Source organism: Cyprinus carpio, chromosome B17, assembly GCF_018340385.1.
Source record: "Cyprinus carpio isolate SPL01 chromosome B17, ASM1834038v1, whole genome shotgun sequence".
In the NCBI taxonomy this organism is placed as follows: Eukaryota; Metazoa; Chordata; class Actinopteri; order Cypriniformes; family Cyprinidae; genus Cyprinus; species Cyprinus carpio.
The window spans coordinates 19,564,715-19,591,334 of NC_056613.1; the positions used below are offsets into that span (position 1 = coordinate 19,564,715).

The window sequence follows — 26,620 nt, forward strand, 5'->3', positions numbered from 1 at the left end:
TTTCTGACGTAATAATTTAGCTTATGTTCTAACACATTTTAGCACATTGCTAGTATGTCCTAAGCAAGGCTTTACATGGCTTCCTGAAAGCCTTTTAAGTGAATTCAAGAAAAAGATTCTTAAAACTTGAACAAGGTAAAATGTGGCTGTAATATAAAATATTATTTGCAAATATATATTTTTTTCAATCTTTTTCTTTTTCTTTACTCATTTAAATCCCTTTAAACTCTTTATTACCTTGATTCCTTACTTGAAATAAATAAAAAGGATCATCTGTGACAACATCACCAACCCAGGGTTATTTTGCATTGGAAAGTGTACATATATAGATTATTCTATATATGTACTAAATATTCTATATATAGGCTACACCTAGGCAAACAACAACAACAAAAAACGGTATAGTACGGTAAACAAAATGTATAGTGGAAAATAATTTATTTTTCATGTGTAGTATCTTTCTTTTCTTTTTTTTCACAATAGGATGCACAGCCTAATCTCTATGGAGAACTAGAAAACCGCAACAAGTGTTCAACGTGTAAAATAACGTAGCAACGTCCATACTGAAACAATTCCCTATTGATCAGTAGTGAATTGTAAATAATTGGGGGGGGGGAGGGTGTTATGCAGGGCTTGTGTTATTGCACTAGAGGCGGGCAGTGGAAGGGTGGGGAATGCCATTTAAAGTCAGTGACTGTTGACAGGAATGCGCGTCCCCTGCGTTCCGCTGGTCTGCTTTATTTTTAACACTTTGGGTGGGTCAAACAGCGGCTGAGGAGAATGAGCGCCCTGCGCACTCCTTGCCCCTGCTGCAGCTCTCCCCCACCGTGACCTAGACCTCAGCGCCTCTCATGGGATCATTATTGCCCTTCAAATAACGGACTTTATTCTAAAGACATCGACAAAGAAGCGTGTCATTCTCCAGGACTGTTTTTCAGTTGTAGGTAAGTTTACTGTTACATTTGAAACTCATAGTGGGCCTGTCTTCAGTTTGGGGTTCCCAGTGTCATTTGATATTAGATGTAGGCTATGAGAACAGTTTGTTTCTGGTTTTGTTTTAATCACATTATAAATATATTTGTATATCTCTGAATAAAAAATATTTTTAATATCGCAGTGACAAGTGCTTATGATAAGTGCAGCGACCTGTTGAGCACTGAGCCCTGTGTGATCAGTACACATAAACAACCCTTTGAGGAAACACTGGATACAAACCAATGCAAATATGTAAGAACTGTTCTTTTTTTTACATACCTGTAATTATCTGCTTTTCACTATGAGAACTTGAGAAATATGATGGTTAAATTCTCTTAATTTGACTCTGTGAGCAACTCTGAGGTCCAAGCTGGTCATTAGCTGAGTCAATCTTGTCCAAACTGGTGGACCACATTGGAGCAGAAACAAAGCCTTTGAAATAAAAAAAAAAAATCTGTGAGCTGATTCAAGCTCACCTTATAGGGATAACCATTACTTACTGCCCAGAACTTTATAATATGACCATAAAGTTCACTCCAGGAATAGTTTGTGTTATTCTGTCTGATAATTGTATGCTCTACTTGCCTGAACTGAACTTACTGCATCTTTAACAGAACAGTTTATTCAAGCATTAAAATCATGTCAGCCTTTTTTTTTCATTGCATGGAAAGGAGCAGCGTGAACATTCCTTGAAACATCTCTTTTTGTGTTTTATCGAAGAAAGAAAGTCACGCTGGTTTGGTAGACATTAGTGTGAATAACTAATGGCAGAATTTCAGTTTCAGGGTAAACTTATGTCTTCAAGGTGATGTTTATACCCACAATTTACTTTAATTTAATTTAAAACACAGAATACTTTAGTGCCATAGTAGCTGTTCCTATAGTAACATGGCACACACAGTGCGTCATAATTCATACCACACCTAAGTGTGGCCTCTCCCATCACACATGTAAGAAATAACCCACTGTGTCAGCTTCCAGGACAGTAGATAGCCGCCCTCTCAGCTTTGGTTGCAGAATTTGAGAGTAAACACACTGTGACATTATCATGGCTGTGTTAAATATTATTAGCTAGAGATACTGTACAGCTCAAAGTATTTCAGTTACAGTTTTTATTTTACAGTTACTGCCAAACAGGCTATAATGTAATTTTAATATCCTAGAAATGTTCAGATTTAATAATCTAGCATTTGTAGATTTATAAACATTTAAATAGTTCACACAAAAATGTAAAAAAAAAAAAAAAAAAAAAGTATGCACAACTGCAAATGATTTTCAGAGAGTATGATTTTCAGGGAACAAAAAAAATAATTTTGGTCTGTTACCCACACAAAGCACATGGCTTGAGAAAACAAATCATAAGGATAATTTTTGGAGCTTGACAGCTTGGTTACTGTATATTTACATTGTATGGAAAAGAGCAGCATCAATATTCTTCAAACTTTCTTCTTTTGTGTTCTATAGAAGAAAGAACGTCACACAGGTTTGAAATGACATTATGACATGATTTTCTTTTTTAGGTGAAGAATTTTTTCAAAGCAGTCCCTACTGTCCCTCTTTTTCGGTTGAGATAGTACATACTTCGTCATAAACTGTATGTGTGCACGTGAGCATATTGCACTGACAGAGACACCATAAGCAGCAAAGTTGTGCCTCTTGTGATAACGGGTTTTCTTGCTGGTGGGTGGAGAATAGTTCTTTGATAACACCCCCTCTGTGCTGGCCTGATACAGGGAGAGAGAGAAAAAAAGAGTGAAAACCACCATCACCACTCTTTCTGATTCCTGTTATAGTCTCCTCTTCCCTCAGTTCTTGAGCCAGATGTTGACTGTGACATTCATTTTCATTTTGTATATTGCATAACTGACGCCTGGCATTGTTAGAGTACACTAACCCTAATGACCCACTACAAATAGTAGGTGAAATTCATTTGGTCCAGTGCTTTTCAATAGCTTAGATATTTGGAGCCAACTAGAGCAGAAGCTTTGGATTGTCTCAAGAAGTTCACTGCTAATGTTTAGCAAGGATTTTCCCCCCTAATTATCTGACTGTGAGACAAACCACGCAAGCAAATATCTAATCACGTAGCACGTGATGAAGTCGGAAAATTTGTGAAGTGTGCTCTTCACATTCTTTAACCCAGAGGGGTTGCCCAGCCCCCTGTTTAGGGTGATAAGACTACATATGAGCAACATGCCTCACAAAGATAGAACTATCTTAGCGGCTAACCTTCACCCGCCATTCCACAGTAGCACGCGAAAATACACACCCTCGTTAAGAGTGATGGTTAGAGGACATGTGCTGAAAATGGCGGCCTTTGGAATCTTTAGGGTGCAGAGAAACATTCTATAAGGAAAACAGGTATACATTTATTCATTGTATTATTTATTACTTATAGGCAGGGACAAGCAAAGGGGTCAGAAGAGCAGAAGCGTCAGTTTTTGGCACAAATACCACCACTAATTTGCACATGTCCTCTGTAGAGTCTTAAATTATCATCTACTTTCATAAATGATTCTACCAGTCGTGCTTCAGACATATGGAGACCACTGACCAAAATAAAAAAAAATTTGTTCCCTGAAAATCAAAATCTTATTTGCAGTTGTGCATACTTTGAGACCACTCTTGAACATTTTGTTATTCTAATTAAAAACCTTTTTCATTATTAGTTATATTATCAATATAAATGTGAAAATTAGAATTTAATTCATTTAATTAAATTATTAAATTGAATAATTTCTTCTAAGAAAGAAGTACTTCTTTTTTTAATGGCAGCAGCTCTTGAACTCAAATTAATAATACCTAATGATTATGTTATCTAGCACAATTAAAAAATTTAAAAAAGCATGAATGCATTTTCTTTATTATTTGTTATTTTGAAATTTTCTAAATTCTAAAACTTTTTAATTCCATTTTTCAATTATAGTTACTGTGTGTTCCCCACTCTACAGTGGTGGCCAAAATAATTAGAACAATAGTATTTTCACCAACTAAAAAATGGTTTTAAGTCAGTTATTTCGATTTTTTGCTGTAGTGTCAGTAGGAAATATCAGTTTATATTTCCAAACATTCATTTTGCCATTAAATGTAATAATCCAGTGAGATTTTTGATTGCACAAAGACCTTCCTGCAAAGCTACCTGAAAAACTATGCACAAGTGCACCTAGGGCAAAAGCTGCTTTAAACACAAAGGATGGTCACATCAAATGTTGATTTAATTTAGTTAATAGAATTTGATTGATAAAGAAATTCTATTTATAAGATTATCTTATTACAAGTATCTAAATATAGTGTGGTGCAAACAGAAATTTCAAAATGTATAATGTCACTTCAGTGCAAAATACGAAAAAGATAAATGTGCACTTAAACTCCTCCTGCATCTCTTTCACCTTTCAGGTTAACCATCTCTGGCAATCCACTGTCTTGTCTTCCTGTGGCACGCTGAGGTGTTCGGTCCCTCTCATTCCTCTTAATCTCGATGGCAACTATGACCTCCACCACAGACTTCGACAATGCTGAAATCACTCAGCAGTACAGCCGCATCAACACCCGCTTCGAACTGTCTGACGAAGAGCTCGACAACGACAACAGCTCGGCCAGATTGTTTGAGCGCTCGCGCATTAAAGCGCTTGCAGGTGAGTCGTCTCAAGTGACATAAAACTAAGCACATGTTGCTTTGGCTTGGATATACAGAGTCCACAAATGTGCAAATACATGTACAGACGTACAGACAGCTGAACCCTATCCTGCCCTGCCCCTCTGCCCAGCCAGGGTCATTTGCACACACCCAGCATGCCTCGGTATGACCGAGCTGGACAGCTGCCCTGCCTGTCTGTGCCCATAGCTTAGATCTCCAGGATGGTTGCAGGAGCTTGTAATTTTTGGCACACCTGTAGGGTCTGCTGCTCTCAGAGACAGCAAGTTTTATATAGCAATTTCATGACCAGACTTACAATACCCTTTCCAGGGACTGGGTTATCCACACAGGACAGTTATGAAAACTGTTTGAGTGACAGTACGCTATCATACATTTTTTTCAGAAGAAAACGTGAGTGGTGCTTCACAATGCTGTGTGGTTGCTCGGGTGTTCTAAGTGGTTTCTGAGGCATTGTTAGGAGGTTGGTTATTGGCCCAAGTCAAAGCCTCATGGAAAGACCTCTTTGACTGCATTAACAGAATATCATATTTTTGCAACCAATTTGAGACATTTCTCCTTTCACAAATTTTATCATTAATATCTACTGTAACAGAATATTGCTTTATAGCTGTGCATATCTACATTAAAAACTTCTACAGCATTAGTATAAAGAGATACAGTAATTCACCCAAAAATGTTAATTTACTCAACCTCAGGCCATCCAAGATTTCTCTTCAGTAGAACAGTAAAGAAGATTTATTGCTGAAACCATGGTCCTTGCAGATTTGTTAACTTCTAAATCTGTGCTACTCGAGCCTTGAACTGTTTTCAGGAAGTTCAGTCCAATTTGGTAAACTGGTTCAAATAGTTAACCAAAAAGAACCGGTTCAAATGAATGATTTGTTCGCAAACCATATTTCCCTCTTGACCATTTGCCTAAAGTTATGGATTACAGGTAATAATGTAGTAAATAATGTTCAGTTTCTTTCACAGAACAATTGTTTCACTTCATAAGACCTCAATATATTATCAGGAGCCACTAGTGTTTATTTTGTTGTTGCCTGATATAAGCTACTTTTTTTGATTCTCAAAAGTGACAGTAGCCTTTGACTTGCATTTTAAGAATCGCCAAGTACACGGTTTCAGCTAAAAGTCTTCTTTATGGTTTGACTAAAGAAAAAAGTACCTACATTTACATCTTGGGTGGCCTGAGGGTGAGTAAATTAACAACAAAGCTTAATTTTGTGTAACCTATTCTTTTATCTGCATGATAATTGCAATGAAATGAAAGTGTACTATAATTTAAATTGATATTAAAGGCAGTTAGCTGAACTTTAAGGTGTTTTTTCTCCACTTATTTAGAATTAAAGTACATCTTTATATTTTCATAATTACTTTGAAATATGGTTATATTATCTTTGGTTAAAGTGTACTGGTGAACAGTTATGGTAAACTAAAACTCTTATATCACACACATAAAATAATAAGAAAAAAATATGTTATGTTTTTTTTTTTATTTAAGGCTAGGGGTCTTTTCGTTTTGAAATGTATTAGCCATGGTGTACTCAAACTTGGCCTGCTTCTTTAAGCCAAGTGTATGTTGCTGAGCCAGGGGGAGTGTGATGTGTTCTGTCGGTGCGTCTGTGCTCTGCTTTTTCTGTAATGCAATCAGAGAGAGTTAAAAAGTGAGGGAGGGAGGGTAAGCGAGCGAGCGAGAGAAAAGTGGTTCCCATTCTTCACCGCTGATTTACAGCTTCTGAACAGACGCGCATCCCTGAGTATACCATGTACACAGTCATTAATACATTTGTAGTTTGTATTTACATCAGGGCCCAAACTGCTTATGCACACACTTACAGTCTGACATCACATTGTATTTGTAACAAATTAAAACACACACAAGCACATGTACAGCCATTAGATGAAATTTTAGATAAGTGTGTGTGTTGTGGGGCGGACAGGAATGGGGGCATATTATATGCATGGCTGGGGTGCTGGAGAACCACTCCATGTGCTGCCGGGGAGAGGCACAACAGCATCACTGCTAAGTGAGGAGTGAGTGAGGGCGGGATGGAGAAAGGGAGGGAGGGAGTGAGGGCGGGAAGGAGAAAGGGAGGGTGGGCAAGAGGAAGAGGGAGAAGAAATCAGGACTCGAGACAGAAGGAGGGAAGAAGAGTGTCCTGTTTTTCTCACTCTTTCCCGGCCTTGCGTGTTGATTTAACGTGGTGAGGATGAGCAGCCCCTGTTTGTTTCGCACGGTGCCCGTGAGCCAGACCCGTCTGAGGGAGGTCAAACTCAGCTTGAAGACCAGCAGAGAGACCATTGCGATCCGCCCTACCCCAGTCGTGCGAGAAGTCAGCAGCCGGCAATATACCACGGTAAAAGAAGTCACGACCCGGACCAATGCACCAGGCAGTCGGAGCAGAAGCACCCCGCCGGTTTACAGGGCCCAGAGCAGAGGTGGCAAAACTAAAAGTCCCCACATTCGTGAACCCGAGCACCTGCCAGAGAGGAACGGAACTTTACTGGGCATCGCACCTAAAGTAGCGACCATGACTCTTACTTCAGTCTCCTCAACCTCATCATCCTCTTCCATTTGCACCCCGAGGGGCCATCGGCCCTCGCCTCCACGATCCTCACCATCTTGCCCCCTTTCCCCGTCCCGGAGTATGAGACGGGCACGCTGGCTGAGCTACAGTGCTTCCAACATCTGCTTCAACAACTCCATCCTGGATGGGCGGTTCAGACAACTGCAAGGTAGTGTCCTGCTGGAGTTTTTTTACCCTCCCATCCTCAAAGAGAGGGAAGTCTTTCCTGGCATACCCCTCCACAGGGGAGTTAATAGGTAGAGATCCAGAATGGGAAGGGCGTTAAGCTGGTATGCTTGATTGTTTTCTGTGGGAACTGGTTTGTCTTTTTATTTGCAGTATTTTTTTATTTCATTATTTATGCTGTATATACACCCTAATTGCTCACTGCGTTACCTCTGAATATTTAATGGCAAACTCATAAAAAGGCCATTCAGTGGAAAAAATACTTCTTGCCTCCCACCACATCAATCTTTTTCTTGCTGAATTACAAAGTGATTGGTAGAACGGCAGACCATCTACTTCTTGTCTTCAGCTATTCTTACCTCTTACAGATAAATGTCCTTTTCTCTGATTTGGGGTATTCAGCATCGAGGTCTCCTACCTCACTTATTCTCTACTGGCAGCTCTGTTTATTTTTAGAAAGAAGTTGACTGTCACTGTTAATTTGTGTAAAACTGAGCTTCCTCTTTCTCTCTGATGAGAGTGTTCTTTTAATGCTGTGGAACAGAAAGAGCATATTTCATAGTTATTTTTTCTATAACTATCACAAATGTTTACATGTATAGTATAAATACATAGAAGGGATTAAACCTTGTAAGTGTAAATACAAACTGGCATGGACTATTTTGTATACTACTTTTCTACTGCTCTAGTTAATGGTGTTTGGCATGCATTACTAATACTCATGCTCATACTTAGGGTTATGGGTTTTATGGAAACCCGTTTTAGATAAATAAATAAAGTAATTCTGAGGTAAAGGTTACAATAAGAAATATAGTAACACTATGAGATATAAAGTCACACTGTAAGATCTAAAGTCACAATTGTGAAATATTGTCATAGTGGGTGACTATAAAGTTGCAATCATGAGAAATATAGTTGCAAGTACCTTAGACATGAGTTCTATCTAAAACTGCGCAGTTTTGTTCTGATGGACCGTAATATGGGTGAAAAATCATACATATTTATATTGAAGAATATATATATTACTTTGTTTTGGTAAGAACCTAATCTTGTAGGTCCAGAGCTCAAACAATGACCCAGGTATGAGAATTTAGTGAGACTGCATGTCACATCCAGTGGAGGCTGACTGTGGGGGAGAAAAACACTGGATTGTTTTGTACAGGGAAATTCCATCAATATGAATATTTCACAGACCTTTCATGTGAGCTTGAGAGAATATCAGAGATCAGCAGGACCCTGGTAAAACAAATTCTATTTAGACTCACTATGGTTCTAATGGAGAGAGAGAGAATCATTTAGTAGAGGTTAGACTACAGTCCTGCTGTACAAAGTGTGGACAGGAAGAGGAATCATTTGGCAGTAGTTTGATCATGAAATATGTAGTGTTGCCAAGCTTAGCTCTCTTATTATGCTTTAGCACATCTGGAGCTTTCCTAACTCTGGCAGGAACATGGTAAATTGCACTTTAAAAAGTGAAACAGCGCAGTTGTTGCTTTATAGAGCTTCTCCTACCTGACCCTTAAAAATTACTTCTTTTTTTGGTGTAACCCAGTAAGTCAAGGTTTGCCTCGTTAGCATGACCTCCTAAATCTGGGTGGTAGATGATATACTTGGAAATATAGCTGCATGTAAAGTTTAACTTTAAAATTAATGATATGAAACATGACAGGATTTGTACATTTCAAATGTAAATGTTTATGGCAAAATGAAAGCAATTTTGTCTATCTACAGATGTACTGCCAAAGGATGTGCTTTTGGTCCCACATTGTTCTAAACAAAAATTTCTTTATTTTTAAAGCAACAGACCCATTTTATATTAGGTGGCTTTAACTATGTGCTTACATCAAAAAATAAGCACAGTGTACTTATTGTGTTCATATTGTATTGCAGAACACTTTTGCTGCTATTGAGTTGGATTACGGGTGCGTTAAGGTGTAAGGGATGGGTCAACAATTTAATCATAATAAAAATAAAAACAAAAACACATAGATGTAATTACATGCAGGTATTTTAAAAAAAAATAGAAGTACAAATGTAAAAACATGTATACATACAATAAGTGCATTGTATCAAATGATTAATTTAAATGCAAGTACATAGTACTTGAAACCACCTAATATAAAGTGGGACCAAAGCACCAATCCATTTGGCAAACCATGCCTTTCTAAACAGCTTTACAGAATTATGTTTTCATGTCTGTTATACAGAACTAACATTTGATAAAACTCATTAATCAACACCTCTGAAGGATTGTTCCAGCACATGCTCAAAAATAGTTAATTCAATTCAATTCAATTCAAGTTTATTTGTATAGCGCTTTTTACGATACAAATCATTGCAAAGCAACTTTACAGAAAATTAAGTTTCTACAATATTTAGTAGTAGCTTATCAGTGGTGACTGTCAGTTCATGGGCATATGGCAGAAATGTTCGGAAAAATCAATAAAAGACGTAAACAAACAGACGATTTACACTATTAACAGCAATTATGCAATCAAACTTATAGCAAAATGTGGTAGTTCTGTATGTTGTCTCTGGGTTAGCATCATCTGAGGTCCTCTGAGGGGTTGGCATCATGTCTTCTCAGGTGTTCTGGATCCAGACTGGAGCTTGTGTAAATCCTAGTTAACGCGAAAAATCCCGTGGCAAAACAGAGAAACAAATAAAGACATAATTAGCGTAGCTTCTGTTCTAACCAAGTAAAATTAATTAGTTTAACCCAAGCTAAAGAATAATAATGCGCATTTGATCAGATATAACTGCAGTCCAAAATTATGAGATGCATTATTTGAATGCTTGGCCAAAGAGGTGTGTTTTTAATCTAGATTTAAATAGAGGAAGTGTTTCTGAACCCCGAACATTATCAGGAAGGCTATTGCAGAGTTTGGGAGCCAAATGCGAAAAAGCTCTACCTCCTTTAGTTAAGACATCATGTATTACACATTTGAATATTCATTATTTTTTCATTGCTTTGTTATCCAAATGGAGGAGACATGCGTTCATGCAATAGTTTTTCAGAGAATCTCATTTAGAGAATGTAGTAAAATTTAAGGTTAATTTAACAGTTTTGTAGCTGAGATCAGTTCATTCTAATCCAAGTCCAGACCAAGACCTGAGAAGGCTGAGTCTGATTCAAGGCTGAGACAAGAAGAGGGTCAAGTCTGAGACAAATTAGCTGTAGTGCATGCATAAATGGGAAGGTAATGTAGATTGGCTTAGAAGCATGCAAACATTTTCCACCTACTTTACATTATAATGTTTTAGTTAGTTAGATAACAACTTAGTTAATCCTACAGGGGGGGTTTCATAATGTCTTTTCTCCCTTCTCTCTCACTGTTTTTTTCCCTCTCTCTTTCTGTCATTTCCATCTCTCCATCTTTCCAGGTTCCATAGGATCTGAATCATTTATGAAACGCATCAAGAATGCACAATTTTGTTCTTTTTGCAGTAGAAACTTAAATAAATGTGGTGCTGCAGAAAACTTGCTGAGGAAAAACACATGGACATACACAAATATACACTATGAAGAATACACATACATAGATTATATAGTATAATCACTGTATGGTTGTGACAATATAAGCTGTCTTTTTGGGTTTTTAAAAAGAGGCTTTGAAGGTTTGAGTGTGAGTTAAAAAATATGGCTTTAGGGGCTTTTCGCAATCCACAATTATGTTTACTGTAAATTTTTTACTACATCATGTATTCCATGTACAGTATGTCTTGTCTCCATCTAAATGGGTGAATCTCAAGAAAACTCAAGAAATCATAAAAATGAAGCCTATTTTTATGGCCATTAATATTTTATGCATTGTGACATTATTTTCAGTACAGTTGAGCACATTCACAATTACATACATCTACAGTAATGGATTTTTTAAACATTTGAACATTATTGCACAATTCTGAGTAAACATCATGACAGTGTTTATTGTACTGAATATAATTTAAGCTGATATGAAAATGGAAATGCTCATTGCCATTAAATTTTCAATGTGCAAAAAAGAAAAAAGAATATTATTGGTCCTACAAATAGGCCTATTTATGCAAAATATATTTTTTATTTTATTATTTTGATTCTGATATATTTCTGAGATTCACTGAATTATTTTTAATTATGTTTCCATTTACATTATTTTCCATGAAAATAAATCATCAGATGTGAATCTACTAGGCCACATCAGAGTAGCTGAATGTTTTCCCCCTTGCCGTCCAAACTAGATGAGCGAGAGGCTGTCCAGAAGAAAACCTTCACAAAATGGGTGAATTCAATATTAGCCAGAGTCAGCTGTCGAATCTCAGACCTCTATCTAGACCTTCGGGATGGGAGAATGCTCATCAAACTACTGGAGGTTCTGTCAGGGGAGAGACTGGTGAGTGTAACGTGTTGAATGTGTAACAGTGTCAAGCCTAGATTCATCCACACCACGATATGAGAATTAATTGTCATTTACTGAAGTCATTCCACTAATATCTTGGACTCTCCATCTTTTTCCATCATTCAGCCCAGGCCAACCAAGGGCCGAATGCGCATCCACTGTCTTGAAAATGTGGACAAAGCTTTACAGTTTCTAAAGGAACAGAGGGTGCACTTAGAGAACATGGGATCACATGATATTGTAGATGGAAACCACCGGCTCATCCTAGGCCTTATCTGGACCATCATTCTTCGTTTCCAGGTCAGCCCATTATTCTATACTTTTTTGACCAAATCTATTCATTCTGTGCCTCTAAGTATAATTTAAACCAAACAATAAGGAGTAAGGAAAGTTTAGATATTAAAAACTAAAATAAAACATTTTCATGCTATAAAACAGAACAAACCAAAGCCTCTGATATTACAGTGGACCTACAGCAGAGTTTTTGTATTGTGTCTTTGGCTGATAAGAAAGCTTACATTTATTTGGCTGATTGGAAAAGCTTTTATTTATTTTTACATCTCTCATTTTGATAGCTGGATATTTTTAGCCCAGCTACTTCAAACACCATAGTCTGCTACATAATTCAGACCCTCAAAAATGAAAGGAAAAAGACCGGAATGGGAATTGTTGACTGCTCTTTATTCTGCCTGCTTCCCACAGCGATGTGCAATCTATTGAGACATAAAAAGTCAGAATCTAAATAAAGTAACAATGCCTCTGCATATCCAAGAATGGATGCTCAAGGGCGACTTACAGTAGCTCTTCTAATTAATGTGAGATTTAGAGTACATGAATGTCAACTGATATTAGAATTTACTGCTTTTAAATGCTTCAAATCAAAAGGTATGTCTAGTTGACCGAAATACAATAAGAGTTCCAGAAAGAGGTATGAATATTGTTTATTCATTTTTTGTTCATTTTTTTTCCTTATACAGATTCAAGACATTATAGTAGAGACCGGACAAGCTGACCAGACAGGCCGGCAAGAGACCCGCTCGGCCAAAGATGCACTGCTCCTCTGGTGCCAGATGAAGACTGCAGGGTAGGACAACAGTTGTCATACTTCAGTAGTAATGAAGCTGACAGCAAATCCTCTATTTTTATGAGAAATTTGTGGTTGCAGATTTGTCTGATGTCATTTTGTCTCTGCAGGTACCCCAATGTAAACATCACCAATTTCACCACAAGCTGGAAAGATGGCATGGCTTTCAACGCTCTCATTCACAAACACAGGTGATAAATATAAAAAAATATCAAGACAAAATGTAAATATTAAGACCAAAGATAGCTTGTGGGGATATTGTTTAGTGGTTAGGAGACATGCATTGATACATTGAGCAGATGTGCTCATATGGATAACCACTGTCTCTTCTAGACACCACTGAGATTAAATGGAGAGAGACTCTAAACCTTTTCTAGACCTACTCTAGACCATCTCATGTTTCTTAGATTTCCCTAAGAATTTAGATTAGATTTCTTAGAATTTCTAGCAACCACTGAGAAATGAAACTGATCCTGTTCCTCTTCATACTATCCTATCGTAAAAAATAGATGTAAACAAAATAACCTCTTCATTTCAATCTATCAGGCCAGATCTGGTGGATTATGGCAATCTACAGAGGTCCAATCCCACTCACAACCTTCAACAGGCCTTTAATGTAGCTGAAAATAAGCTTGGTGTCACCAAGCTCCTGGACCCAGAAGGCAAGTTACACCAGCTGACTATAAAGACAAACATTTAATAATTATCCTCCCATTATAGAGAAAACATCTTTTATATTATATTGTTTGCAGATGTATTCACTGAGAACCCAGATGAGAAGTCCATAATCACATATGTTGTTGCTTTTTACCACTACTTCTCCAAGATGAAAGCTCTGGCAGTTGAGGGCAAGCGAGTTGGCAAGGTGCAAAATTTTAGCTAGTCCGCTCCCATGTGAATTTTATGTGTTTAATGCAAGAGGACATTTTAATTGACCTATACTCATATTCTACAGGTGCTAGACCAGGCCATTGAAACAGAGAAGATGATTAAGAAGTATGAGACATTGTCATCAGACCTGCTAACATGGATTGAGCAAACCATTATTGTGCTGAACAACCGCAAGCTTGCTAACTCCCTTACAGGCGTCCAACAGCAACTTCAGGCTTTCAACTCTTACCGTAATGTGGAGAAACCACCAAAGTAATTCAGGCTATTTATGAACAAATGTCTCTTTTTTTGTAGTAAGCAACCAACTGCTAAGCAACCAACTTTTTAACCCTAACTCTTCAGATTCCAGGAGAAAGGCAACTTGGAAGTACTGCTGTTTACCATCCAGAGCAGAATGAGGGCCAACAATCAGAGAGTCTACACTCCTAAAGAGGGTGCACTGGTGTCTGATATCAACAAGGTAAGATGCTAAGGTTATTGCTGCATTGATTTAAACTCAGGAATATGAATTTCCGACCTCCAGCCAGGGAAGGTGCAATATAATGCCACTTGAAGTCTTTAAACATGACCCTATATCTGAACCTGTATCTGCAAAACAGTCTTTGCCTTTTTATCTTCTAAACTCTGAAAAATATAATATGGTAGTTACCTGGTGAGATCAAGTAGAAATATCCAGTATCTAACTTTAAATGGGGGGCACAATAAGCACATTTATATCAATAAATTCACAAGAAACATTGTTATGAAGTGGTTAGGACAGTTAGTCCTAACCACTTTGTGTAAATTTTCTGTAGGGACCGTGACAAAGGTTGAACATAATAGTAAATCCAGTGGTCTGAGAGGCTCTGAGCTGTTTGAGCGTGTGTGCCTGTGTTCTTAGGCATGGGAGCGGTTGGAGAAGGCAGAACATGACCGTGAGCGGGTCCTAAGAGATGAACTCATTAGGCAGGAAAAGCTGGAGCAGATGGCTCGTCGCTTTGACAGGAAGGCAGCTATGAGAGAGACCTGGCTTCAAGAGAATCAGAGACTAGTTACACAGGTAACTCACTATCCACAGCCTTCATCTAAAAGATGAAAGGTGCAGAGAGCCTTTATTTATTTAGATACCCATCATTTCATGGTTGCCAACACCTGAAGATTGACATTAATGATCATTATTTTGCTTTCTACTTTAAAGGACAACTTTGGCTATGACTTACCAGCAGTGGAGGCAGCTAAGAAGAAACATGATGCAATAGAGACAGACATTGCTGCATATGAAGAACGCGTTCAGGCCCTAGTGGCCCTGTCTAAAGAACTGGAAGCAGAACGATACCATGATGCTAAACGCATTGATGCTAGAAAAGACAATATCTTGAGGCTGTGGGACTACCTGCAGGAGCTTCTGAAAGCTCGCAGAGGTCGTCTAGACAAGAATCTTACTCTTCAGAGAATCTTCCAGGAGATGCTCCACATCATTAGCTGGATAGATGAAATGAAGGTAGGAAGGACCAATTTGTAAATTGTGTACTTAATTTATATGCTTTGCTGTACTATAATTGTTGCAACTCATGTAATTGAAGCAAAACCACATTATCAATCTTCTTATGTGACATTTGTTCTTCAGAGCCGACTCTTGTCCCCAGACTTTGGAAAACACTTATTGGAAGTGGAAGACTTGTTGCAGAAACATTCATTGTTAGAAGCTGATATAGCAGTGCAGGCAGAAAGAGTACAATCAGCCAATGCAGCTGCTCTTAAATTTGCCAATGGTGACAGTGAGTACAGTAGAATCCTTATTTAAAAGATGTGATGCACTCTCTATAGTCTTTTTTGTTGCAATTGTAACACATTGTGACATTGTTATTTTACTTTTCTGCTCTTAATTTTCTAGGTTATAAACCATGTGACCCACAAGTGATCCGTGATCGGGTACAGCACTTGGACCTGTGCTACCAGGAGTTGTGTGCTCTGGCAGCTCAGAGGAAAGCCCGACTTGAGCAGTCGCGACGACTTTGGAACTTTTTATGGGAAATTGCAGAGTTGGAGAGCTGGATTCGGGAAAAGGAGCACATCTTCTCCTCTCTTGATTATGGTAAGGACCTGATAAGTGTGCTGGTACTGCAGAGCAAACACAGTGTCTTTGAGGATGAGCTTGCTGCCAGACGGGACAACTTGAAGCAGGTGATGGATGAGGGAGAGAGCATGATTCAGGCCAAGCACTTGGGTTCCCCCAAAGTGCAGCAGCGCATGGATGATGTGCGAAATCAGTGGCAGCAGCTGGAGGAACTGGCCGCCTTCCGTAAACAGAATCTGCAAGACACCCAACACTTCTTCCAGTTTCAGGGTGATGCTGATGACCTCAAAGTCTGGCTAGTTGATGCTATGCGGCAGATGAGCAGTGATGACGTTGGGCATGATGAGTACACTACACAGCGACTGCTCAAGAAACACCGTGACTTGAGAGATGAGGCCGCTAAGAACGGAGCCACAATTGACGCTCTATCCAAACAGGCCAATGCACTTCCTGAGGAATTAAGGAACACACCAGACATCCAGGGGCGTCTGAACGATATCCGGGATATGTATATTGAGCTTTTGACCCTCTCAGACCTGAGGCAGAAGAAGCTGGATGACACCATGGCTCTTTACACAATATTTAGTGAGACAGACGCTTGTGAGCTCTGGATGGGTCAGAAGGAGACATGGCTGGTTGGGCTGGAGACACCAGAGAATTTGGAAGATCTAGAAGTTGTACAAAACAGGTATTGCTATTAGTTTTATAAACCCAGAGACAGTACTGTAAGTGTGTTTCATAAACCTGGAAACTATTCCAATTTATGCCACTGTTATAAAATGTTCTGTTTGTTTGCAGGCTAAGCATTCTTGCTCAGGAAATTGGTAATATGCAGGCTCGGGTTGATAACGTCAATAAAGCAGCCAAACAACTTGAAGACAGCAGACATCCACAAACAAAACAAGTGAAAGACTGTCAAACTCGTCTCAATAGAAGGTAAGAGTAATAATCCTGGATGTAAAAGCCAAATAGAAAAATACTTTATAAATAATCTGTAATGTTCCTTTGGAACTTTCCTTTTTATCTCTTCTCATAGATGGGAAGCTTTTAAAGCAATGGTAGAGGATAAGAAACAAAAAGTAGATTCAGCCCTCAGCCTACATAATTATGATCTTGAATGTGATGAGACGGAATCATGGATAATAGAGAAGACACGGGTCATTGAGTCAACACAAGACCTTGGGAATGACCTGGCTGCAGTCATTACCATTCAGAGAAAGCTCTTTGGCATGGAAAGAGACCTTGTTGCCATCCAAGATAAGTTGGACTTCCTGCGTAATGAGGCCCAGAAGCTTGTGATGGACCACCCAGAGCATGCTTCTGATATACTTGCCAGACAGAAAGAGTTGGATGCAGCATGGGACACCTTGAAATGCACCCTGAAAAACCGTGAAGACTCTCTTGGGGAGGTCAGCAAGCTGCAAACATTCCTACAGGACATGGATGATTTTCAAGCCTGGCTTTTCAAGACACAGAAGGCTGTTGCATCTGAAGATATGCCTGATGGTTTACCAGAGGCTGAGCATTTCCTGAGTCTTCATGATGCTGTGAGAGCTGATATGGATAGCCATGAAGAAGACTACCACAGTGTGAGGGATACAGGAGCAGCTGTCATTCAGGGCCAAGAAGATGATCCTCAGTACCAGCAGCTGGAGCAGAGGCTGGATGGTCTTGATAAGGGATGGGATGAGCTGCACAAAATGTGGGACAGCCGCAAGAGCTTCTTAGATCAGGGTCTCGGCTTCCAACAGTTCATGAGGGATGCCAAGCAGGCTGAGGGCATCTTAAATAACCAGGTATACATACATACAGTATTCATCTGATGAACCTTGTAATGAAAACAGACATTTTGGGAAACCCAATCTTTGCCAATATTTCTACCTGGTTAATATTCTTTTCCAATAACCTACAATTACAGTTCCATAATATTGTTCCTCACTTTTAATTTGCTATGTCTCTTTCTGTGTCTTTTTCCTGTACTTTTTAATAGGAATACACTCTAGCCCACATAGACAAGCCTGACACCCTGGATGGAGCAGAAAAGGCCCTGAAGAAACATGAGGACTTTGTTACCACCATGGATGCTAATGAGGAGAAGATACTCAGCACACTGGAGACTGGTCAGAGGCTGGTGGACAGTGGAAACCTTTACTCAGAAAGGGTCAAAGACAAGATGGGCTCTATTGAAGACAGGTCTGTTTTTTATATTATTTCACCTATTTTACATCCAAGGTCAGACATACAACATAATTTACATATAACAGTCTTCTTTGACCTAGCATATGAACCATCCACTAAATAAACTTGCCCTTTCAATCCAACTTCCGTGCTTAATTAGACAGTAAAAGTGTATAAAACAGACAATTTTCAGTTCAATATGGCTCTAGCATCCCACACAACCCTAAATAAGAAGAGTTAATGATTTTGCCTATTACTAATCCTCTGGACCAGTATAAAAAATGAAATGACAAGAACATTTACATCAAATAATTGACTGTTGTCAACTCACAATGTCAGTATAATTCAGAAAGCAATCAAAGGTTTCTCCTCAAAGTTCATGTTAATGCACCCATGCATTTGTGCTTTCTTTGTGCTGAATTGGCAGTGAGTGAGAGAAGCATTATACTGTAAAGGAGTGGTCTGCATTTCCCCTATTAGCCCAGGCAGTCTGTAGCTCCTTAAGATGGGCGCCTGCCCTGATGGGTATTGATCTCTTTGTGAAAGTATACCTAATCCATTGGCTTATGTTGCTTTTTTAAAGTGTTCTCTCTGCAGTGAGAAAATGGGGGAGTAAAGAAAAGCCATTTCAATGTCTGCCAGTATTCACATTTAACCATATAAAGTTCTTACACCACTTTGCACTAAAGATCAACCAGTAAATAACCCATGTATTTATGTGTATATGTCTTCAGGTACAACAAGAATCGAGACAAAGCCAAGGAAGTCTCAGGGAAACTGAAGGACAACAGGGAACTTAAGCACTTTCTTCAAAACACCCAGGATGTGAGTAATGCTTTACTCAAAATTTTCATATATGCAAGATCTCACAGATTTGCTTCTAATATGAACAAAGTTCTTTGTGACCTTTTTTCTCATTCAGTGTACATTTACTTCTCTTTTTTAGCTTACACTGTGGATAAACGAGAAAATGCTGACTGCACAGGATACATCATATGATGAGGCTCGTAACCTCCATAGCAAGTGGCAAAAACACCAGGCCTTCATGGCAGAACTAGCATCTAACAAGGATTGGCTACATAATATTGATAAGGTATATAGCAATTGTATATGCACTTTAATAAAGCACAGCAGTTTCTTAAGTAAAAAAAAAAAAAAAAAAAAAAAAAAACATATCCAAATTTCAGACGGGAAACATTTTTTACAATAACTTTTAAACATTTAAAGACCGACCTACCTTGAGCTCTAATTTGTTATTAAACAATATACGATTCTGTTGAAGCCCTAGTATCAATGTGTTGAAAACACTGAAAAAATTAATATGTACTTTCAACAATGCTCATATTAGGAGGGACAGGAATTGATGGAATCCAAGCCCGAGTTTGAGCCCATTGTCACCGATCATCTTGCTAAGCTTCATGAACTATGGGATAAGCTGGAGAGCACCACACAGGAGAAGGCTCGGCTGCTTTTTGACGCAAACCGTTCTGAGCTGTTTGATCAGAGCCTTGCTGACCTGAAGAAATGGTTGGCTAAATTGCAGCAGCAGCTCCAGGGTGATGTGGAAGAAGAAGTTAAGGATCTTACTAGTGCCAACATCTTACTGAAGAAACATCAGGTGTGACATTAAATTTGTTACTTTTTCATTTTTTTGTGTCTACTACAATTTCATAGTGTACCTCACATGAAGCCAACTATGGTCTGTGCTTTGTCTTTCCATATTTGGTGGTCATTTATAGAATACTGCTTAAATTTGCCCTATTCTCCCCTAGATGACAGAGAATCAAGTTCGGGACCGTGCACGGGAGCTTGAAGAACTTCAAGAAGCTGTACAGCAGCATGCTTCTCTTAGAGAGGACCAACCTGAGCTTGAAATTGAGCAGCAGACACTTCAGAGGGACTTCCAAAAACTCCTCACACCTCTCGCCGAACGCAGGGGCAAGCTGGAGGCTGCTAAGGCAGTGCACCAGTTCTTCAGAGATCTTGCAGATGAGATAGTATGTGCATGCCTAGCATTACAACTTCTCAGAATGCATCAATAGATTTGTTGATCTTTCTTCCTAAAGAATTCTTACATAAAAGTTTTGATTTGCTCTCCTCAGCTCTGGGTTAACGAGAGGTTACCAATGGCAATGTCAGAAGAACATGGCAACAATCTTCAGACTGTCCAACTTCTGCTCAAGAAGAACCAAGTGAGTTTTTCATTTTTTCCACTTACACCCATAAATCATTCATAATTATCCAATTTGGCAGAACACAACATAACTTCACAACATGGTCTTTCTCCATCTATGGTCTGTTTCAACTTGTATTGGAAGTCATTTCTATTATATTCACCATGTGATCATGCCTCCTTTCATATACCCCTTTAATTATAATCCTTTCATATCCTGCACAGTCCCTTCAAAAAGAGATTGACGGTCACCAGCCACGCATTGATGAAGTGTTAAAGCGTGGTTGTCGAATGGTGGCAGCAGCAGAGGGTAGTCCAGAAGAAGAACACATGTCTGAGGAGATGAAGAAGCTTCAGGATGTGTGGGCAAAGCTGCAGGATGAGATGTCCAAACGGAGAGCACGGCTCTATGGTTCTAATGAGGCCCAGCAGTATTACTATGATGCAGATGAGGCTGAGGCCTGGATAGGGGAACAAGAACTCTACATGATTGCTGATGAGAAGGCCAAGGTAGAGCGTACAGAAGAAAGTTATTGCTGTTTTATGCTGCTTGTCTTAAAAAAATCTTCAGAATGCCAAGTTATGACAACTCTGTGCTGGCTCCAAATTTTGTGTGCAATGAAAAGCCTTACTAAAATAAATTGTCTCTGACAATTAATCTCTCTGGGTTGTAGGATGAACAGAGTGCTATGATCATGCTGAAGCGACACCTGCTTCTGAAGCAGACAGTGGATGACTATGCACACTCCATCCAGCAGCTGGCAGACCGTGCCCAGAAGATGCTGGCTGAAGAGCACCCAGATGGGTATATTGGGCTCATTGCATGTTTTTACACAATGTATTTTATACTGAGATAAGTGGGCCAAGCTGAACTGAATCTTGAGGCATGTCAATACAAGTTAAAAACAGTCCATAACAAAGGTTAATCGTTATTTGTCTGTATGTGAAGTGAGGCCATCATCCGGAGACAAGGACAAGTTGACAAGCAGTATGCTGGGCTGAAGGAGCTGGCAGAGGACCGCAAAAAGAAGCTGGACCACACTTATCATCATTTCTTGCTTAGTCGTGAAGTGAAGGATCTTGAGCAGTGGATTGCAGAGCGTGATGTGGTGGCCTCTTCTCAAGAGAAGGGACAAGACCTTGACCATGTGACGGTAAATAGGAACTTGCCCCCAGACAAAGCACAATTACTGTCTCTCACACAAAAGCATGTTTTGAAATGTGCAATACACAATTTTACATATTTAGTCATACTTATATTATAGATAAATATAATTACAATCAATATTTTCCTGATTCCATCAATATTTTAGATCCTGCGAGATAAGTTCAGGGAGTTTGCACGGGAGACAGGGACAGTGGGTCAAGAACGTGTAGACACTGTTAACCGGATCATAGATGATCTGATTGAAACCGGCCACAGTGAGGCAGCAACCCTAGCGGAGTGGAAGGATGGAGTCAATGAGAGCTGGGCAGATTTGCTGGAGCTCATCGACACTCGTGCCCAGTTCCTTACAGCCTCCTATGACCTGCTTAAGTAAGTATAGATGAATTAAATAGATTAAATGTCACTAAAGAGTGCAGTGCTTTTAAATGATCACATTATTCCTATTGACTCACTGTATCTCACATAAAAACAAGCCTATGGAACAAGATTCTAATTATTTCACAATATCTTCACCTGTGTGAAGAGTTGTAATGGGTACAGAATTAGACTGGAAAACATTATCTAAAATATTCTGTGAATTTGGTCAGGTATTTTTATGATGGTAAGGAGTTGGTCGCTCAGATTGAGGAGAAGAAGAATGAGCTTCCTGAGGATCTGGGAGAAGACTTCAGCAAAGCAGAGTCCTTCCACCGAATGCATGCTGCATTTGAAAGAGCCATCAGCTCCCTTGGCAAACAGGCAAAGAAAACACATTACATGAACAAATGGTTGTCATAATAAGTTTTATGTTTTCATCTCTGGCTTGTACATATTTATTTCAAAAAGTTAGGGATTTTTCATATCTCTTTTGTTGTAGGTGAAACAGTTCCAGGAGACCGCAACTAGACTGTATGCCCAGTATGTAGGAGATCAGGCCACTGCTATTCAAGCAACTGAAAAAGAGGTTGTGGAGGCCTGGAATGTTCTGCTGGCTGCTTGCGCAGGCAGGAGGAAGCAGCTGGAGGATACTGCAGACAAATTCCGCTTCTTCACCATGGTGAGAGACCTGCTGGCCTGGATGGAAAGCATCATTCAGCAGATAGAGACACAGGAAAAGCCACGGTATGGAAATGTATAATTGTAATCATTACAGTAGAAATATCTATGTTCCTTTTAGTGATGAAATGTGTTTCTTGTTGTCCAATGAAGAGATGTCTCCTCAGTGGAGATCCTGATTAAGTATCACCAAGGGATCCATGCTGAAATTGAGACGCGTGGGCCAAAGTTTAATCAGTGTGAAGGGCTGGGCCGGGCCCTCCTGGAACGCAAGCATAAGGACTCTGCAGAGGTAATAAGACATGGAAGGTAGCAGGTGTAGCCACAACAAAGTGTCCGGAAAGGCATCGATTTCATGTACATTTCTTGTGCTCACAGATTAAAGAGAAGCTGATGCAACTGGTAGAGAAGAGGAAAGAGATGATGCTCAAATGGGATGAAAGATGGGAATGGCTTAGACTTTGTAAGTCCACAAATGTCAACAAACACACATGGAAAGACACACACAAACATACACACTACTGCATATTACAGCTGCTTATAATTATATATCCTTCTAGTGTTGGAGGTATGTCAGTTTGCCAGGGATGCATCTGTGGCAGAGGCCTGGCTGATTGCCCAGGAGCCATACGTGGCCAGCAGGGATCTGGGTGAGACAGTGGATGAGGTCGAAAAACTGCTCAAGAGACATGAAGCCTTTGAGAAATCCACTGCTACATGGGAAGAGCGTTTCTCAGCACTGGAACGTCTTACAACAGTATGTGTGTTTTAAACTTTGACATATTAAACTCATAAATGATACCTCAAATTATGTGAATTGGCAAGCACCTCTCACTGACTATTAATAATCTGTTGTAGTTGGAGCTGTTTGAAATTCGGAAACAACAAAAGGACATAGAACAGTATAGACAAGAGGCGGAAAAAGAGAGCAGGTATATATACACAATCTGGGTAACACTGTACCTCCCTAACGCCAAATTCCATTTTAATTACTAAAATTTCACATTCAAACTTTGACCTTAGGAGAGAAGACACCGGGTTTGCAGAGGAGTCTTCACAGCTCTACACCACAGAAGAACAGTCTCTGGTGAGTTCATGTTTTTGTAGGAATCTCATCAACTTTCTCTTCATTAACAACATTCTTCTTATCAGATATTCTTTTACATTTCATGTTGTCATCTCCTAATGCAAATACAGTGTACAATACCCTATAATATAATTTTACTTTTTGTACTGTAAATGTTTGTTAAATTAATACCTGTAATACTTGTTTGAATCTGTACCCAAACTTTGTTCTTTTGTGATCTTCAGTCTGGTTTCGGAGTAATAGAGCCAAGTTCCGTGGGAGTTGATGGCACAGCGGGGGAATCCACTGTGCCTTTGATCTCAGAGATGCAAGAAAGTGGCTCACTGGAGCTGGACCCTTGCACATCCATCCAGGTTACCAAAGAGACAGAAAAAGCTGCCACACTTCCCACTGAATATTCACAAGTTCAACCAGTCTTGATGGAGGGACCTCTATCCCGCAAACATGAGATGGAGGGACCTAATAAGAAGGCATCCAACAGGTTAGCTGTTGTCTAGAGACAACAAGAATTATCCAAGCCATTGACCAGAATATAACAGTGACTTTAGCTAAATCAAAAGTAGTCATCATTTTACTTATGAACTTAATTTAAAACTGTCCACCTTCTCATCTCTTGTCTCAGGTCCTGGAACAACATTTACTGTGTGCTTAAACCTGGGCAGCTCTCTGCTTACAAGGACGCCAAGAGCTTTAGTCACAGTGTCACCTACCATGGTGAGGAACCCCTGAACCTCACCAATGCTTCTTGCGAGATCTTGACTAACTATAAGAAAAAGAAGCAGGTGTTCAAACTCCGGTAAGGGTCTTGGTCATCAATCTTGATATTAATAAAAAAAAAAATGTATTTAAGTATTGTGAAATATATTACATATAGGGCTTACTTGTTTTATCCTTGTTCCATTTGCCAGACTTGAAGATGGAAGTGAATATCTGTTCCAGTGTAAAGATGAGGTGCGCTATTGACTGCTTCTTCTAATTAGCTCCTTATTAGTTAATATAATCTTTGAAATATGCCAGTAAACAACATTAATTATGTATGTTTTTTTTTAACCACAGGAGGAACTCCAGAACTGGACTCAGGCTATAGAACAGGCAGCACAAACTGTGACAGAAGAACCAGTTGCAGGGCCATCAGGAGTGAAGGCACAAAGCCTACCTCCACCTTCTTCCTCTACTCTAGAGGTTCCCTCAACCAAGAAGGAAAAGGAGAAGAGGTTTAGTCTGTTCGCTAAGAAGAAATAAACTCCTGGACAGAATGTGACACAGGTGAAATGGAACAGATTTATAACACCATTTTTTTAAACATTATATTAATTTGTAAGAACTTAGATATATTGAAATGTAGATTACACTGCTGCCTGTATCTAAGCTAATGAAGTGTTGCTAGTGTCCACACGTTTGCTTTTTTATGTTTTGCTGTATTTTTCTGATACTAGAGTCACATACCACATTCACTCTGTATACAAATAAAAGCACAGGAACCAATCAAATTTAACCAAAAATATTTGTAAGAAAAAAGGAGTTCTTCTTGTCTTGATTTTTTTTTATGTGTTGAGTTTCTTCTAGGCATGCTTCAGTATGTATTTTGACTATAAATAACATGCTTAGTTTTGTTAATCTGCCTTATTCCTTTAAAATGGTTGCAAATGTAATACTGTGCTCTTTGCATCGGAACTTATAGAATTTAAATAGTGGATGACATTGGAGAGGTGTTTCTTTTTGTAAATGGTCATCAGCTAGCAGGTGTGATGATGAAGATGTTTAACCCTGTACAGTATTGTGTTAACATGCACTATATGCAATAAGTACAGTGTTTATTGTACTTTTAGACTGTTTAGGTGTTTTATTTTTCATTATTCCAACAAACATGAATATTAATATTATAATAATATTATATTAAAATGTGAACATATTAATGCCATTAAGTATGAATGCATTAAGAAGTACAGCCATGGTACTAAAGAGAATACAAAGATGAGAAAGGTAGCTTTTTTTCTTTTCCAAATCCTTAACTATGTTGAATTCTTTTGCAAAGCATGAACTGATATATTCATTTAACATGGTGCTATATCTTTAAGATAAGTGTTTTACCCTCTCATAACTCAGGTTCCCCAGTATTAGTCACATTATTAACGCCCTTACACAAGAAGAGAAAAACCATTATAAGCATTCAAATGTATCTCTCACAATATCATAACAACAACTTAAATTTGAAAGTGATGTGAACAGCTTGGAAAATGCAGTATAAATTAAACTTGGTAGCCAATGAATGTTTGAAAACATGGAGAAGAGTGTGTCATACAAATATGAATGTAGAAATAATGGTAAAGGGGAAATTTTACCTGTAACATAATAACAATAATAATAATAATAATACTTCAACTTCCTAAATACATTTAAACTGAATGCCCATATTCTGATCATTCTAATTAAATATTCATTATGAATATTTATATTTAAAGTTTTTATCGCAAGTTTTTAAAATGTTGTATCAAAACAGTAAAAAAGTGAATTTAACACAGAATTTAAGTGTCCTATTTCCAAAGTCTTAGTTTTTTTCAGCATTATATTAATATATAAGTATATATCCATACTGTTTCTGCCAGGCACTGCAAGCTACAAGCTATTTTTTTCCCTTTTATTATTATTTTTAATTGCAGAATCATTTTTAACAATAGTTGAATTTCATCTCACTATTGGTTTTTTGGATATGAATATGTTTACAGAGTCATTTTTTGCGAGGGTCAGCATGGTGCTTTATTAAGATGGTGTTTATTTTTCTTGGCTATTACATCTTGGACCTCCAAATCTTTCTTTCTTCTCTCTCTCTCTCTCTTAGTTCAAACACACTGCAGTCTACGTTAGAATGAACTTCCTTTCAACTAATATGCCTCCATTCCCTCTTATCCTTTTATATATGTATGTTCAATGCAAAATCACATATAATAAGTTGAAAGCAAGGCATGAATAATTTTATGAGTATGAAAATCAATAAACGATTTGTTTGCAGTAATCATTACCCACTGTTTTCTGTTTAAAGACTTGTAGTGTGTGTTTATGTCTGATGCGTCTTATTTACTTCACTAATAAGTGAGTATTACACAGTCTGATCAGGTAAAGTTGAATCAATGTTATTTAAAGTCAATGTTAAAACATACCGCTCTTGTCCTGTAGAAGACACTG

At 38.6% G+C, this 26,620-nt stretch overlaps 1 protein-coding gene across 7 annotated transcripts; it reads left to right on the top strand.

The window, feature by feature from the left end:
• Positions 1 to 683: 683 nt before the first annotated feature.
• LOC109049086 (spectrin beta chain, erythrocytic-like) lies at positions 684 to 26,450 on the top strand. Of its 7 annotated transcripts, none has more exons than XM_042742687.1 (38): positions 684 to 944; positions 1,118 to 1,227; positions 4,372 to 4,610; positions 11,608 to 11,759; positions 11,892 to 12,065; positions 12,743 to 12,849; positions 12,960 to 13,040; positions 13,396 to 13,511; positions 13,602 to 13,714; positions 13,805 to 13,992; positions 14,083 to 14,200; positions 14,621 to 14,779; positions 14,918 to 15,220; positions 15,347 to 15,497; positions 15,614 to 16,484; positions 16,595 to 16,732; positions 16,833 to 17,592; positions 17,787 to 17,989; positions 18,709 to 18,799; positions 18,921 to 19,067; positions 19,323 to 19,592; positions 19,747 to 19,971; positions 20,077 to 20,166; positions 20,373 to 20,657; positions 20,822 to 20,952; positions 21,097 to 21,301; positions 21,461 to 21,684; positions 21,903 to 22,053; positions 22,172 to 22,416; positions 22,504 to 22,642; positions 22,729 to 22,813; positions 22,911 to 23,107; positions 23,209 to 23,282; positions 23,374 to 23,437; positions 23,662 to 23,918; positions 24,060 to 24,233; positions 24,346 to 24,388; positions 24,494 to 26,450. In XM_042742687.1, the coding sequence occupies exons 3-38, from the start codon at positions 4,454 to 4,456 to the stop codon at positions 24,677 to 24,679; spliced, it is 7,074 nt and encodes a 2,357-aa protein (XP_042598621.1). In that variant the 5' UTR covers positions 684 to 944; positions 1,118 to 1,227; positions 4,372 to 4,453; the 3' UTR covers positions 24,680 to 26,450. The 7 variants fall into 7 exon arrangements, with proteins under 7 accessions (XP_042598621.1, XP_042598623.1, XP_042598622.1 ...); XM_042742689.1 differs by having other exon boundaries at positions 684 to 940; XM_042742688.1 differs by lacking the exon at positions 1,118 to 1,227.
• Positions 26,451 to 26,620: the final 170 nt, after the last annotated feature.

Coding starts and splice junctions, on each gene's coding strand:
- LOC109049086 (XM_042742686.1), top strand. CDS start 6,844: ATGAGCAGCCCCTGTTTGTTTCGCACGGTGCCCGTGAGCCAGACCCGT. Junction 13,041..13,395: donor GCTCTCATTCACAAACACAG/GTGATAAATATA, acceptor TCAATCTATCAG/GCCAGATCTGGTGGATTATG. Junction 14,201..14,620: donor TGGTGTCTGATATCAACAAG/GTAAGATGCTAA, acceptor CTGTGTTCTTAG/GCATGGGAGCGGTTGGAGAA.